Source organism: Mustelus asterias, chromosome 3 (genome assembly GCF_964213995.1).
Source record: "Mustelus asterias chromosome 3, sMusAst1.hap1.1, whole genome shotgun sequence".
Taxonomy (NCBI): domain Eukaryota; kingdom Metazoa; phylum Chordata; class Chondrichthyes; order Carcharhiniformes; family Triakidae; genus Mustelus; species Mustelus asterias.
The window spans coordinates 36590424-36606350 of record NC_135803.1 but is presented as its reverse complement, the minus strand read 5'-3'; the positions used below and the strand labels follow the sequence as shown (position 1 = coordinate 36606350).

The window sequence follows — 15927 nt, the reverse complement described above, 5'->3', positions numbered from 1 at the left end:
AAGACCTTTGATCCGGACCTTCAGAACACCCTCCGTGCTCTCATCCCACGTACTCCCCGCGTTGGAGATCTCTACTGCCTCCCGAAGATACACAAGGCAAACACACCCGGCCGTCCCATCGTATCGGGCAATGGGACCCTGTGCGAGAACCTCTCCGGCTATGTCGAGGGCATCCTGAAACCCATTGTACAAAGAACCCCCAGCTTTTGTCGCGACACGACGGACTTCCTACAGAAACTCGGCACACATGGAGCAGTTGAACCAGGAGCGCTCCTCGTCACAATGGATGTCTCAGCACTCTACACCAGCATCCCCCATGACGATGGCATTGCTGCAACGGCCTCAGTGCTCAGCGCCAACAACTGCCAGTTTCCAGATGCAATTTTACATCTCATCCGCTTCATCCTGGACCACAATATCTTCACCTTCAACAACCAGTTCTTCATCCAGACACACGGAACAGCCATGGGGACCAAATTTGCACCTCAATATGCCAACATCTTCATGCACAGGTTCGAACAAGACTTCTTCACCGCACGGGACCTTCAACCGGTGCTATACACTAGATACATCGATGACATTTTCTTCCTTTGGACTCATGGTGAACAATCACTGAAACAACTCTATGATGACATCAACAAGTTCCATCCCACCATCAGGCTCACCATAGACTACTCTCCGGAATCGGTTGCATTCTTGGACACGCGCATCTCCATTAAGGACGGTCACCTCAGCACCTCACTGTACGGCAAGCCCACGGATAACCTCACGATGCTCCACTTCTCCAGCTTCCACCCTAAACACGTTAAAGAAGCCATCCCCTACGGACAAGCCCTCCGTATACACAGGATCTGCTCGGATGAGGAGGATCGCAACAGACACCTCCAGACGCTGAAAGATGCCCTCATAAGAACAGGATATGGCGCTAGACTCATTGATCAACAGTTCCAACGCGCCACAGCGAAAAACCGCACCGACCTCCTCAGAAGACAAACACGGGACACAGTGGACAGAGTACCCTTCGTTGTCCAGTACTTCCCCGGAGCGGAGAAGCTACGGCATCTCCTCCGGAGCCTTCAACATGTCATTGATGAAGACGAACATCTCGCCAAGGCCATCCCCACACCCCCACTTCTTGCCTTCAAACAACCGCACAACCTCAAACAGACCATTGTCCGCAGCAAACTACCCAGCCTTCAGGAGAACAGTGACCAAGACACCACACAACCCTGCCACAGCAACCTCTGCAAGACGTGCCGGATCATCGACACAGATGCCATCATCTCACGTGAGAACACCATCCACCAGGTACACGGTACATACTCTTGCAACTCGGCCAACGTTGTCTACCTGATACGCTGCAAGAAAGGATGTCCCGAGGCATGGTACATTGGGGAAACTATGCAGACGCTGCGACAACGGATGAATGAACACCGCTCGACAATCACCAGGCAAGACTGTTCTCTTCCTGTTGGGGAGCACTTCAGCGGTCACGGGCATTCGGCCTCTGATATTCGGGTAAGCGTTCTCCAAGGCGGCCTTCGCGACACACGACAGCGCAGAGTCGCGGAGCAGAAACTGATAGCCAGGTTCCGCACACACAAGGACGGCCTCAACCGGGATATTGGGTTTATGTCACACTATTTCACATAAATATTTCTGCTTTTTTCCTCCTGAGTCTTTATCATGCGATCCTAGAATCAGAATTTATGTCACACTATTTGTAACTCCCACAGTTGCGTGGACCTGCAGAGTTTCACTGGCTGTCTTGTCTGGAGACAATACACATCTTTTTAGCCTGTCTTGATGCTCTCTCCACTCCCATTGTTTTGTTTCTTAAAGACTGGATTAGTTGTAAGTATTCGCATTCCAACCATTATTCATGTAAATTGAGTCTGTGTCTTATAAGTTCTGTTTGTGAACAGAATTCCCACTCACCTGAAGGAGGGGCTCAGAGCCTCGAAAGCTTGTGTGGCTTTTGCTACCAAATAAACCTGTTGGACTTTAACCTGGTGTTGTTAAACTTCTTATTATAAATGTTTGGCATAACTTGCCTGCTTTTGTATTCTACAAAGCCAAGGATTCAAACATGCTTTTTTAGCAGCCTTTGCAACTTAAATATTTGTACACATACCCTCAAGGTCTCTCTCTTCCTGCTTCCAATTTAAAACGATTGTTTCAAATATATTGCCTCTGCCTCTCTTATCCAAAAGGTATGACTTTGTAATTCTTTATGTTAAATTTTGTCTGCCATGCGCCTGCCCATTTCACCAGTATGTTTACATCCCCTAAAGTCTGTTGATTTCCTCCTCAATGTTTACGACTTTTCCAACTTCCATGACATCTGCAAACATTGCAATTATACCCAAGTCCTCGTTATTAATATATATCTAAAAGGAGTTGTTGTCACAATACCAATCCTTCACGAACACCATGGTACTCTTCTCACAGAAAAACAACTGTTTACCATTATTCTCTGGTTTCCATCTAACATTACAACTAAAATGAAACCAGAAAAATGCTGCAAAAACTCTGTATGGCTAGGATTTAAAACATTGGCTGGAATTTCCCGGCCGATCATGTCCCGCCACCACTGCAAGTGAGAACGGAGAATTTGGACCAGACAATCCAGCTGGTGTGAAAGGCTGGAAAATTTCAGCCATTAACTATTTCTCTCTCCACAGATGCTGCCAGAGTTGCTGAGTTTTTCCAACGTTTTTCTGTTTTCATTTCAGATTTCCAGCGTCCACAGTATTTTGTTTTTATTACAAAATTGTATCTTTGCTGCCACTGTTCTTTCAATCCTTTGGGCTTTAATTTTGCTCACCAATCTATTATGAGGTACTATATTGAAGGCCTTCTCAAAGTCCATATACACAATATCAACCAATTACCCGTATTAATTTTTAGGTCTTATCCTCGCATACCATTTTTGAGGATCTCCTCAGTACTTTTTGCATTCAGCTTGGCTTTTTTACTGTATTCCAAACCTGACATTTATCAAAAACTTCCTTTTTCTGTTTCAGTTTTATCTCTATATTTCTGATCAACCAGGAAACACATGCTTTGGATGCCCTTCCTTTCTCTGTCATGGGAAGGTGTTCACACTGTGCCAGAACCATCTCCTCCTTGAAGGCATCCCATTGCTCAATTACTGTTTTGCCTACCAATTCATCCAGACAAGATTCTTTAAAATTAGTGAAATTACCCCTCTATCTAATTAAGTATTTTTACATTTAATTGTTTCATGACCATTGCGAAACTATTCTAAACCAAATGCTATTGTAACAATGTTTCCCAAATGTTTTCTCACTAAAACATGCTCCAATTTCCTCACTTCATTCTCAAGAACTGGATCTGGGACTTCTGACTTCCTTGTTAGGCTGCAGCCGTTACGATTAAGAAAATTCTCTTGTCAGGCTGTTACTTGCCAGATCTTTTCATTGGAGGAACACAGAAAAGCCCTGCTAGTGGACCCTACTGATGTCAGACACTTTACATCACCGGATTTTCAATCAAAATCTTGCCATTCAGGACGGTGCACTGAGGGCAATTGAGTGCAGAGGGCAGGTGCAGCTTTATGTTTTTACTGGATCACATTTAAACCAAAGACTGGTCTAAGGGAGTATATTCATTCGAATATACATACAAATGAACTTACAAATTAGGAGCAGGAGTAAGCCATTTGGCTCCTCAAGCCTGCGCCGCCATTCAATAAAATCATGGCTGATTTGATTATGGCCTCAATTCCATTCTGTCTCGTCCCAATAATCTTTGGCTGTCTTGTTAATCAAGAATCTATCAATCTCTGCCTTAAAAATATTCAATGACCCTGCCTCCACTGCTCTCTGGTGAAGAGAGTTCCAAAGATTTACGACACTCAGAGACAAAACAATGCTCATCTCCATCTTAAATAGAAGACCCTTTGTTTTTAAAGTGTGCCCCAGAGTTCCAGTCTCCCCTTACTATGGGAAACATCCTTTCAGCATCCATATAAAGTCATCTGAGGATCTTCTATGTTTCAAAAAGATTACCTCTCTATCTTCTAAACTCCAGTGGCTACAGGCCCAGCATGCCCCAATCCTTTCTTCCAAGATTACCACTCCCCCTACCCCCAATCTAAGGTATCAGTCAAGTGAACCTTCTCTGAATTGCTTCTCATGTATTTATATTCATTCTTAAATAAGGAGACCAAAACTGTAAATAGTAATCTAGATGTTTTCCACTAACGCTCTGTACAACTGCAGCAAAGCATACCTACTTTTGTATTCCATTCCCCTTGCAATAAATGACAACATTCCATTTCTTTTTCTATTCAGTCAAGGGATGTGGGTACTACTGGCTGGATCAGCATTTCTTGCCCATCCCAGATTGTACTTGAACTAAGTGGCTTGTTAGGCCATTTCAGAAAGCACTTAAAGAGTCAACCACATTTCTGTGGGTCTGAAGTCACATGTAGGCCAGACAAGGTAAGGATGGCAAATTTCCTTCCCTAAATGACATTAGTGTACCAGATGGGTTTTAACAACAATCGACAAAGGTTTCATAGTCACCATTAGATTTCTAGAATTTTTAAAAATTGAATTCAAATTTTACCATCTGCCATGGGATATGAACCTGGGTCTCAAAAGCATTACCCTGGGTCTCTGGATTACTAGTCTAATTACAATACCACTACACCACCTTCGCCTTCCTAAGCACTTGTTGTACCTTTTATCAATTTCAATGTATTCCATGTTTGCAAATTCATGATTCAAGTTTCCAAACTCATTCGATTATGATCTTCAAAGGCCAGAGAATCAATTTCAACACAGGAAATTCTTATTAAAATAATGCTCATTGACAATGCCACCCTAGTCCAGCTTCCAACACAAAATATTGAATATTTAATCCACCCAGAAAACATGTTAACCATGATGTTCAGTGACACCAGCTTTTAATGATAAAATATTGGCAATATATTATTTTATGGAGGTTGGCAAAATATAATTATCTCATTGAAGGCAATAGGGAACACTCTGCTGTCTTTAAATGATAGTTTCAAGTCAGTTTAAATAATACAGTACTCCCTAACTACTCAACAATTCAGAATTTAAATGAGTTTGATAGCCCTTACCTGAAGAACCTGATCAATCACCTCAACTGGAAACATCATTATGAAAAATATAAAGGTGTGAAGAAGTATCACAGTGACCACGAAAGGATCTGTTGAAACAAAATAAATGTATTTCTGACAACAACTTGCATTTATATAGTGTCTTTAACACAGTGAAAGATCACAAGACACATCATAGAAGCATACAGTGAGCAAATGAGACATTAGGGCAGGTGACTAAAAGATTGGTCTCAAAGGAGAAAGAGATAAAAAAGTGAAGAGGTTAGGGGAGGGAATTGCAATGCTTAGGGACTAAATGGCTGAAGGAATGGCATCCAATAACGGGGTGAAACAAGTAACTTATTGGACAGGAGGTTAGAGAAACGTAAAACTCTTGAAGGGTTGTAGGGCTGGAGCTTGGTACAGCGTTAGTTGATAGAAAACAAATGCAGAAGATGGATGGTTGTTGACTTCTTTTCCAGGGTCATCAATTCTGTCAATTCTGCCACCGATTAAGCCAGTCAGAATGCGTGGACACTTGGGTTTGTGGGTCTATCTGGCTTTCCACAGATAAAGTGCATCATCAACTGCTGACATGTGACAATTAAGGCACCCAATCACTCAGGAGTTTACATTAACCTCAAGGGCTTCCACTTCACTCCATTGTGTAGCTGGTATTCACCACAAGATGACTTTTAGCTTGGTATGTATAAGATTCTCAGGCAACTGCCATGATGATTTTGTCAGCAGATGTCCACTGTCTCTATCTTCTTGCACCCTGAAGCTGACTTACCAGCTGGCTGCTTAAATATGAGGCCTTTAAATGTGCTGACCACACCACTCAGAGACTCAAGGAATGATACAATGAGTTCTATATGATATGATCTGATGGGCGGCACGGTAGCACAGTGGTTAGCACTGCTGCTTCACAGCTCCAGGGTCCCGGGTTCGATTCCCGGCTCGGGTCACTGTCTGTGTGGAGTTTGCACATTCTCCTCGTGCCTGCGTGGGTTTCGTCCGGGTGCTCCGGTTTCCTCCCACAATCCAAAGATGTGCGGGTTAGGTTGATTGGCCAGGTTAAAATTGCCCCTGAGATGCGTAGGTTAGAGGGATTAGCGGGTAAATATGTGGGGGTAGGGCCTGGGTGGGATTGTGGTCGGTGCAGACTCAATGGGCCGAATGGCCTCCTTCTGCACTGTAGGGTATCTATGATTTCTATGATTTGCATTCTAGTTAGTATTCTGTAACTTGATTTCTGTGTCTGTGCACTGTTGGAGAACAGAGACCACTCCATCTGACGAAGGAGCAGCAAGCTCCGAAAGCTTATGGTATTTGCTACCAAATAAACCTGTTGGACTTTAACCTGGTGTTGTGAGACTTCTTACTGTTCTATATGACCAACAGATGTGTAATGGAATGATCCATCCACATGCTGAAGGTGCACTGCAAGTGCCTAGACAATTCTGGAGGCACTCTTCAGGGTGTAAAATTGTTGTAGTGTATACAATATTTCACAACAGCAAGCTTTGGACTTGCAGCAGGATAAAGCCAGAGAGCCTCATGAGATGATTTCAAGAAGAAAAAGGAGGTTGCGGCAGAAAGTGATGGGGGCAATGCACCACCAGCAGACTGCTGCTCAGTTAACATCATTAGCATTAGCGTGAGCCTTTGGACTACTAGTTCAGTTACATTATCACTACTCTGCCATCTTGCCCTTGTAATAACAGAATAATCTTGGGATATATTTTGTTGACATGGTGATGAAAGAAGCTTGAAATTTTAGGAAAAGGTAATCATGAAAACTTGCAATTAGTCTAGACAATGAGAGTTTAAAACTGCAAAGTAAACAATTCCACTTATAAAAACATATTCAAACCCATGGTAAGTATTGTAGACAATTGCAAATTTCTACAGAAGGAAGAAATCCAACAAAGGAAGTGTAACATAATCCCCTAGTTTCTCCTATTAAATTTCTGATTCTTAGGCTCAACATAAACACTCCCCTGGCTAGCAGGATGTACAGGAATTCTGTTGTGAAACTCACTGAACCATTTTAAAGCTATATGAATAAACTTACAGTTTTTATAACCAGGTTGTCGAAATGGTTTTCCTTTACAAAACACAATGGCCACAATGAGGTATTGAAAGCACGAGATGAAAAACACTGTAATATTTTCATAGTTCTTAATATTCTTTTCATCGTGAGGATAAGTATTGTTTCCCAGTGTTAGGTTTGGTTTTGATGAACTGCAGGCACTGTAATAAAATTGTAAAAATTATATTACCTTCGATACTAAATGGCTCAAAAAGAAAATGGTAATGACTGAATAACGTAAACCATAATATTCTAACGCTAATGTTGATTTTTCTTTGAAATAATAGAAAGATCGAAGAAATAGTTTATCAAGATTCCATACTGAAATATTTGATTTGATTAATTCCAAACTAAGATATTCAAAAATGCTTCATGACCAATTGAAAGTGTTTAGGTTACTGTTTTAAAGTGTAGTCATTTGTAGGCAAGCATAGAAGCCAAAATGCGCAATCACGCAAAAACAATTACAAAATTTGGCCCAAAGAAATCAGCTGTCCTTTCATTCCAAATTACCATCCAATGACCTTTGCTGAAATTTTGTACATGTGCATGCCCAATGAACATTAATCAATGATAGGGCCCTCTCCTTTGATGGCAACTAGAATGTGTTTGTTCATAATCCAAGCTCATGCATGAAGGACAGCAAATAATATGGAGTACTGAATGGCTACTGCAGTAAGCAAGGACATATCCTTTTAAATTTGTTCACTTTCAGAAGGAGGGAATTTTAAAAGAATTTTAAAAATTAAAAGGCATGAGAATAAAAAGTTATAGTTAAACACTTAATTTTGCTCAAAACTCAAGCTGGCTTGTATAATATTCCGCTAAAACCAGAAATTATAAATCTGATCAATGCATTTGGAACGATTTCTTCTGATTCTTCAATTATTGAATTTAATGGCTATGTGATACATATGGACCAGAAAGGAGAAGGTTAATTCTCAAAAGGTGTTGAGTAAGCTGTTGCCCTCGAATTCTGGTCAACTGATGCCACGGACAAAGACACTCAAACCCTCGAATTACTGTACAACGAATCTCCTTTGTTGTACTCCACCAAGTTACCTCAAAAGTATCAAACTCTACTACACAAACTTTAGTACACCAATCATCAATCTTTATTATACACAATGTATTCAACCTCTGTCTTTACTTCGTTATACATAAAATAAGTAACCTTACTGGGGGAGGGGAGGGGGGCATCAGTCTGTGTCGGGGGTGGGGGGAAGAATCGGCCGCAGAGGGCAGCAATAGGTGGGGGGGATTGGCTGGGGAGGCCAGCTACAGCTCAGGAAAGGTGACTGACAGATAGAGTGATCTGCACATGTGCAATTGCGCCCTCTGGTATCAGCAGTCGGTTTTCCGGCAACCTTAGGCCCCCCATCCCTCCGCTGGTGGGAAACAGATCTTGCTTCTTTTTTTTCCTCAGAGTGAGGTAAGATTCGTTTAACTCGCTCAAAAAAAAGGCATGATTCTCTCCCATTTTTGCGCTCTTTCAGCACTTAGAATTTGTTTTGTAAGATCATCCCCAGGGTCTTGCTGTTTCTTTTGCGATGGCTAATCCTGGGTTACTGCTGATAATGTCTTTGAATCGCTCCTTCTTATATAGATATACTAATCATGCTTCCAGTCACATACTCAAAGGACAGCCACTAATCAATCGATGGATGGGAATTTTCTCCCGGGCCACGGCATGTTTCGCTGGAGAGGGAGGTGGTATGTCGCACACTGGCAGTGGGAGCTTATGGTCCTGCCATTGTCAATTGGGTTTCCCATTGAACGCATCCCTTACTGCCGGGAAACCCATGGTGAGGGTGTGCCATTGACGGGATCGTAAGATCCTGTTGGCATGAATGGCAGCAAGATTTCAGTGACTGTCTCTTTGGTCACAAATGCTGAAAAGTCATACCTCTCTTAGGGGTTGTAATTCTCTCGGAGCAAGACAGACAGGAGTCTGTGTTCAATCATTGACTGTTCAAAGTATAGCAACAGCCACTGTCCAATCAACTCCCATACTTGTTCTTTGCTGCTCCCACAGTCCTTAGTCTGATACAGACTTAGCTCTTTTAACCATCAGGCTTTACTGGTGTCTTCACTTTGCTAGTGCCTTTACAAATACTCATCAGCTAAAAAGCCAAGGCAGAAACTGCAATGACAGTTATTCTCCATGTTCCTAGATCAGAGGAGAAAATTCCCCAAGTGATCGCACTCTTGATCACTATCGAATGATGCCAGGTGGATGTGCGCATAAACAATAAACAAGGGCAGACTAGAGTTTGTCCATAACACACCCACAGTAAAGTGGCCTACTAGTAATTATGGTGAAAACTCTCGTATAAAACAATAACATGGGCAAAACACCACAGGAGGCAGTGATGCCTTTGGAACAGTAGTGCAGTTTTGGATTCTTACTCCATAAATACATTATGTGGAGAAATGTTATTCTTTTGTGGGATGTGAGCTTTGCTGGGAAGGTCAGAATTTGTTACTAATCCTTATTGTCCTTGAAGTAAGTGTCTTACTAGACCATTTCAGAGTAGTTAAGAGTCAATCCTGTTGCTGTGGATCTAGAATCACACGTAGACCAGATCAGGTAATGATGGTCAATTTCCTTCCCAAAAGGACATCAGTGAAGCAATGGGTTTTTACAGCAATCAATGATGGTTGTCACTGTCACCATTATTTCAAACCCACATCTCCAGAGTTGGACTGCTGGATCACCAGTCTAGTGATATTACCACTGCTTTATACTTTTATCCTCCCAGAATGTAACGGTTTTTGCACTTACTCTGAATTTGGAGTCCATACTTCATACCAGGTTTGCTGCTTCACCATAAGAAATCCTGTTGTTTGGAACACACCACTGATAAAAATCTGGGAGAGCACCGAAAATATTAGTGAAGCAGAAATTAGGCCAGATGGCGGTTTCTGTGGATCCAGTTCTTTCCATGCAGCATTCAAACTCACTAAATAAAACAGGAATAATAATAAATTTTCCTCTACATCTGTCAATGAAACATTCCACAATTATGGGAAAAAGGATGTATTACTATTGTTTGTACTCTTCTGTACTATTTTTCCCTACGGTGCAGGGAAAATGCAGACTCTATCGTTCACCTCACAGATGGTACGTAGAACTCAGACTTAGATTCAGGATCGGGTTTGTGGAGTTATAAGAGGTTGGAAGATTTGTCTAGCTTAGAGCCAGAAGAAGAAATCTACAATGTGACTGTTTTAGGAACTGCAATTGTGAAAAGTGTGATGTGTAATAAGTACAAGGAATTATTTATTTCTACAGTTTAAGTATAAATTGCCTAAAAAAGATAATTTTAGTTATTTAATGCAGCTTTAAAACATGAAACCTTGATATGTCATTCAGCTCGTTCAAATTAAAAGTTATCAGTTTCTACCGAGATCCCAACAACACTCAAATATTTCTTAAAACAATTCTTAGGGATCTGCTTCCACTCTATTATTCTATGAAAAGTCCATTTAGCACACTGTTTACTCTGTGTTACGAATTTCCTTCTGATTTCAGTTTTAAAATAGCCTTTTACTAATTTGAATACATGGGCCAGGATTTTACTGGCTCGTCCCGCCCCGTGATGGGTGGAATGAGCTGGTAAAATTGCCCGAGAGCCAAGTAATCAGGATCACGCCCTGTGTAATTTGGCAGGATCATGACCGCTGCGCACTCTGCATCGCAATCAGACCGGGGAAGGTGGGGGGGGGGGGGGGGGGGGCAGACCGGGGAAGGGGGGGGGTATGCTGCCACTCTGTAGGCAATTGGATCCTGGGGGGTGCTAACAGTCAGGGCGGCAGAGAGTATATATCCATGCAGTGTGAGGCTTGCGATCAGCCACGGGCCCCTGCAGTTGTGGAGGGGTTGTGAGGCTGCCTGCAACAGCTCCCTCTGTCTGTCGGTAAGACCCCTGCTGTTGAAATTGCGCATGTGCAGAATCAGAGGTCTGCACATGCGCAATAGATTCCTCTACAGTTGCTATTGCGCATGTGCAGAAATAGAGGCTGTGCCTGTGCAATAGCTCCCTCTGCAGGCTGGCTGGTGAATTAAGCCTAACCCACTGCCTGCAGCAGTTAGAAAAAGTCTAGCCCATATTTTCAATGTCTAATTACGTAAGATTGGGTATGAAATCTCACCCAAAAAACGGATCAGGAACTCTTCCATTTTTATGCTAGCTAGACACTAAGAATCATTCTTGTAAAATTCTGCCCATTATGTCTAACCCTATTCTTGAAATTTAAGTTTGGTTTCCACATTCACCTTTTCCATACAATTTGCTACCGTGTATACTTCTTTTAGAATACATTCCCTACTCTTCTTTGAATAATGCCGTGGGATCCATCACCTTCACCCAACAGGGCAGCTGAAGATCTCAATTTAACATCTCAGCCTAAAGATGGCACCTTCGACAGAGCAGCAATCCCCCAATACAACCCTGAAGTCTCATCTTAATCTTTTTTGTCTAGTGTCTAGAGGGGATTTAAACTAGCAACCTTCTGAATCAGAAGTCAGAGCACTACCATTACTAAGCCGCTTTAAGTAGATGGAAATCTAATTTAATTTGAAATGTGTTTGCCAAAAGAAAACTGCACAGATAATTATATTATAATGCCCATTGACAGTTTTCGGTTCAGAACAGTTGATGGTTATTCATTCATCTATTTCACTAAAATCACAGCAAAATATCTGAATTCACCCTCATTAATAATGAAGCTGTGAATAACACACATCCATCAAAATACTTGTTAAAGTTCTCAATATTAATTCAAGTATTTTCTAGGTTCTAAGCTATTTCACCATATAAGAGGCATACTTTGTGGAAATACATCTGCTAAATAGTTTTAGCATACTCACTAGTAAAGACAATGAACAGAATGATAGCCAAGTCGATGAAAAGAAACTGCAAATCTCCAAGATTACTGAGCATCTATAAGTGAGTAAAGGGGTAAATTATACAAGTTAAATTGAAAAATAATCATTGAAAATGAATATAGCCAATATGAATTTAATTAATTTATATTAACAACTTAATGCTCAAACATTTCTTAAGCTAAATTAAATACTTACAGAATATAGTAAAGTAACACTCAGATATTGGATTATACTGTACAAGGCCATGAACTTGAATACACAGAATGATGTCATCAAAGCAGCACGTCCTTCCCTGCTTGACAAAATAAAAAAACTTCATCTAAATAGTTAGCAAAAAAAGTCATCTTAATTTGAAATCTTTTTTTTTAGCTTCAATTATGGTTCATTGAAAGTGAATTGCAGCCATTCATCACTAAATTAAATACAAGTAAAATCAATTTTATACTGGAATATCATTTTAGAATATCCTTAGTAATTATTTCAATGAGAAAATTATGTTTTGTAAAGTATACAGAAGTGGAGGACAGCACCACTATTGAAGCTTATATTAGGAGAGACATTACCATATGAAACAAAGCAAAGTTCCTTGCTATGCGGTATGACTCCGATCCAAATTTGTTTTAATTAATCATAAAATGGATCAGAGTATCAAATAAACAAACTTCAAAAATACTAGAAAAAAATTGCTTACCCTCATTATTAAAAACATGCAGAAGTCATTGATATTGCTTAGCTCTTTATAAAACAGCGAAGTGCTGGAAAAATGTGTGCATTAAAAAATTGGAGATCAAAAGGAATAGATCATGTTGATTAAATGTTTAACGGAAGGTGATGGCTTTTGTGGAACTCAAAATCACGAAGGGGAGAAGATTATTGTCCATAGCGGATATGAACAAAATTAATTGGATAAGATGCATGGATGAATAAAATGGCTAATGAAACTCAGTAGGAGCAAATGCACAGTACCGCAACATAGGAAGAAAGAAATGTGCAAAGTAAATATTCCATGAATGATATCAAGGTAACTAAAAATGAGGGAAAGAGAGATCAAGATGTTTTAGTAGATTTGTTGCTTAACGTATCCATGAATCAGCAATCAACAAAGCTGATAAAATGTTGAAGTTTGCAGATAAAGAGGCAGTGCAGAAGTATATATGCAAAAGCCAAACAGCTTTCTTATCTTTACCAAGAGACATGATAAATGAAAAAATAAAGATAAAATACAGAAGCAAGAAATATACTGAAAAAACTGTAGATAACACAAGAGATAGGTAAGCTATTTAGTTTTAGCAAAGAGTACAGAACTCTAGGAAATAATTACAACAATTGTAATTTAAAACAAGATTAGAAGATATGTGGCATACAGCACTGAAACAAAAGGAGTCATTACTGATTAAATATTCTGAGGCTCTTATGGTTAAATAAATAAGTTACCTGATGAGGTTTGGCACACATGCAATATTTGGAGTCTTTGATGTGAATGGTGATGCTACAGAAGCTTCCAATTCAGACAATGAGATGCCACCGTGTGCTCGTTTTAGTGCCTGTAAATCACACATTTGTTTATACATTGCCCAAACAGAGAGGAATGTTGGCAATCCAAAAATTAAGAAACACTTACACCACAGTCATTGGCACCATCTCCACACATTCCCACGTAATAACTGTCAGAAGAACAAGCAAGGGATTAAATGTTACTCTTCAATGAAAAAACTTTAAAAACTTTACTTCAACTGTAGCACTGATAATCCTCAAACAAATACAGTACAAACTTTGAAATTGTTGCTAACTTTTTCTATTTTGGTAATAAGCTTTTGATTGTATTTATATTATTTGTTCAATTAAAAGTAACGATTAAAAGGTTTCTGAAACAGATGATTCTAAAAGGAAGCACTTTCACCTCTGAGTCACATAGATGTGGGTTGAAGTCCCACCCCAGGGTTTAAGCACAAAAATAAAGGATGACCCTCAGTGCGATACTGAAATCAAGGCCCAGCCTAACTGCTCTGGTCAACGTAAAAGAAACCATGGCATTATTTTCAAAGTAAGAAGTCTAACAACACCAGGTTAAAGTCCAACAGGTTTATTTGGTAGCAAAAGCCACGAGCTTTCAGAACAGGCTGTCCCTTTGTCAGGTGGGTGGGAGTTCTCAGCTTCGTCAGGTGGGTAGGAGTTCTCAGTGGGAGAGAACTCCCACCCACCTGACGAAGGGACAGCCTGTTCCGAAAGCTAGTGGCTTTTGCTACCAAATAAACCTGTTGGACTTTAACCTGGTGTTGTTAGACTTCTTACTGTGTTTACCCCAGTCCAACGCCGGCATTTCCACATCATTATTTTCAAAGAGCAGGGGAGTTATCCCTAATGCACTGGCCAATACTTACCCCTTAATCAATAACACACAACAGATTATATGGCCATTATTACATTGTCATTTGTGAGTTTGCCATTAGCAAATTGTCTACCATGCTTCCTACCTTACAGCAACTGACTGCTCTTCAATGTGCTTCATTCATTACAAAGTGCTTAGAATGTTTGAAGGTCCTGAAAATTATTATAAAAATGTAATTTCTTTTTCAAGGAAAGAAATACATGGCTATTTTTTGATCTTCTGCTCATAAAATGGGAACAACAAAATTAAGTTGGCAAACAAATTTAGCTCTGAGATTTAACACAGGTGTATTAAATGTACATAGAGTTGTTATAATGCTAATGTTTTCCAATTTGTAATAGTCATTTAGTACTTACTCTACATTTTGAAATGCTTCTACCAGCTGTGTCTTTTGATCAGGAGCCATGCGAGCAAATACCGTCCCATTTAATACCAACTGAGATGAATAGAAGAACATTTTAGTTGCATACGGACAGGAATATCTGTAGCCAAAGTTATTCAGTAAACATAAGATGCCATTTACTGACTTTTGAAAGCAGATCCTGAAAATGTTCAGTTATAACAGAAAAGGATTTGCCATCCATTGCAAAGTGGTAATAATTCATCTGATGAAGACCATCTCCAGAGCCTTCATTTTCCACATTAATATTGATAATCTGGAAAAAGAAAGTAATACAAAATAAACATCAATTTTGACTTATCATATCTGCATTGGCTCTTTGCCAGAGCAGTCCAAATTAATCTCACTAATCCACATCTCCCCATTATGCTGTGTTATTTTGTGCTTCAACCTACATCCAATTTTTCCTTGCAAGATACAAAAGTTATGTCACGCATTCATCGTCGTTTTGCATACCATGTTCCGTTTCTGTAAAAAGAATTACCCTAGCTTCTCTCCTCACTCAGTGACATTTTAAAATTAATAACCCCTCATCATTCATTCCTAAAACAAAGGAAATACTCTCCTTATTCACAATGAAGGTTATTCATAATCTTAAAAACCTCTATTAAGCTCTTCATTTAAAAACAAAAACATAAGCAATAGGAGCTGGTTAGACCAAAAAGCCCCTCAATCCTGCTCCACCATTCAAAATGATCATCGTTAATCCTTGGCCTCAACTCATCATTCCTGTCTGTTCACCATATCCCTTGATTCCCTGAGACCCCAAAGATCTGTAAATCCCAGCCTTAAATATAGTCAATAGTGTAACATCCACAATCCTTTGGGATAGAGAATTCAAATGGTCGTTGGTAACACAGAACTTTAGTACTGCTGAAAAAAAGATTCATGTCGAAGCTTTTGTCTTGCACTCATCAGGGCACTTCGCAAGAACACCAATTAAAGGGGAAAACAACAATTTATACTCTATGGGAAGAGAGTGCTGATTGGTTGGCAATCAGACTCCAATTCTGAAGATTCAAACACTTTTTGTGAAAAGATTTCTCCTCATCTCAGT

General features: G+C 40.1%; 1 protein-coding gene across 3 annotated transcripts in view; it reads right to left on the bottom strand.

Annotated features, from left to right (window-relative positions):
• The window catches only part of atp13a3 (ATPase 13A3), a 127977-nt gene that overhangs the window by 17975 nt on the left and 94075 nt on the right, over window positions 1-15927 (bottom strand). For 2 of the 3 annotated variants that reach the window (XM_078207717.1, XM_078207732.1), the window contains exons 22-30: window positions 14998-15126; window positions 14827-14906; window positions 13703-13745; window positions 13516-13625; window positions 12277-12373; window positions 12064-12136; window positions 9976-10153; window positions 7173-7351; window positions 5117-5205 (exon numbers count right to left, since the gene is read on the bottom strand). In XM_078207717.1, the coding sequence (XP_078063843.1) occupies window positions 5117-5205; window positions 7173-7351; window positions 9976-10153; window positions 12064-12136; window positions 12277-12373; window positions 13516-13625; window positions 13703-13745; window positions 14827-14906; window positions 14998-15126 (978 nt within the window). Of the gene's footprint in view, window positions 1-5116; window positions 5206-7172; window positions 7352-9975; window positions 10187-12063; window positions 12137-12276; window positions 12374-13515; window positions 13626-13702; window positions 13746-14826; window positions 14907-14997; window positions 15127-15927 lie in introns of all 3 variants that reach the window. The other variant, XM_078207725.1, reaches the window with a different exon arrangement.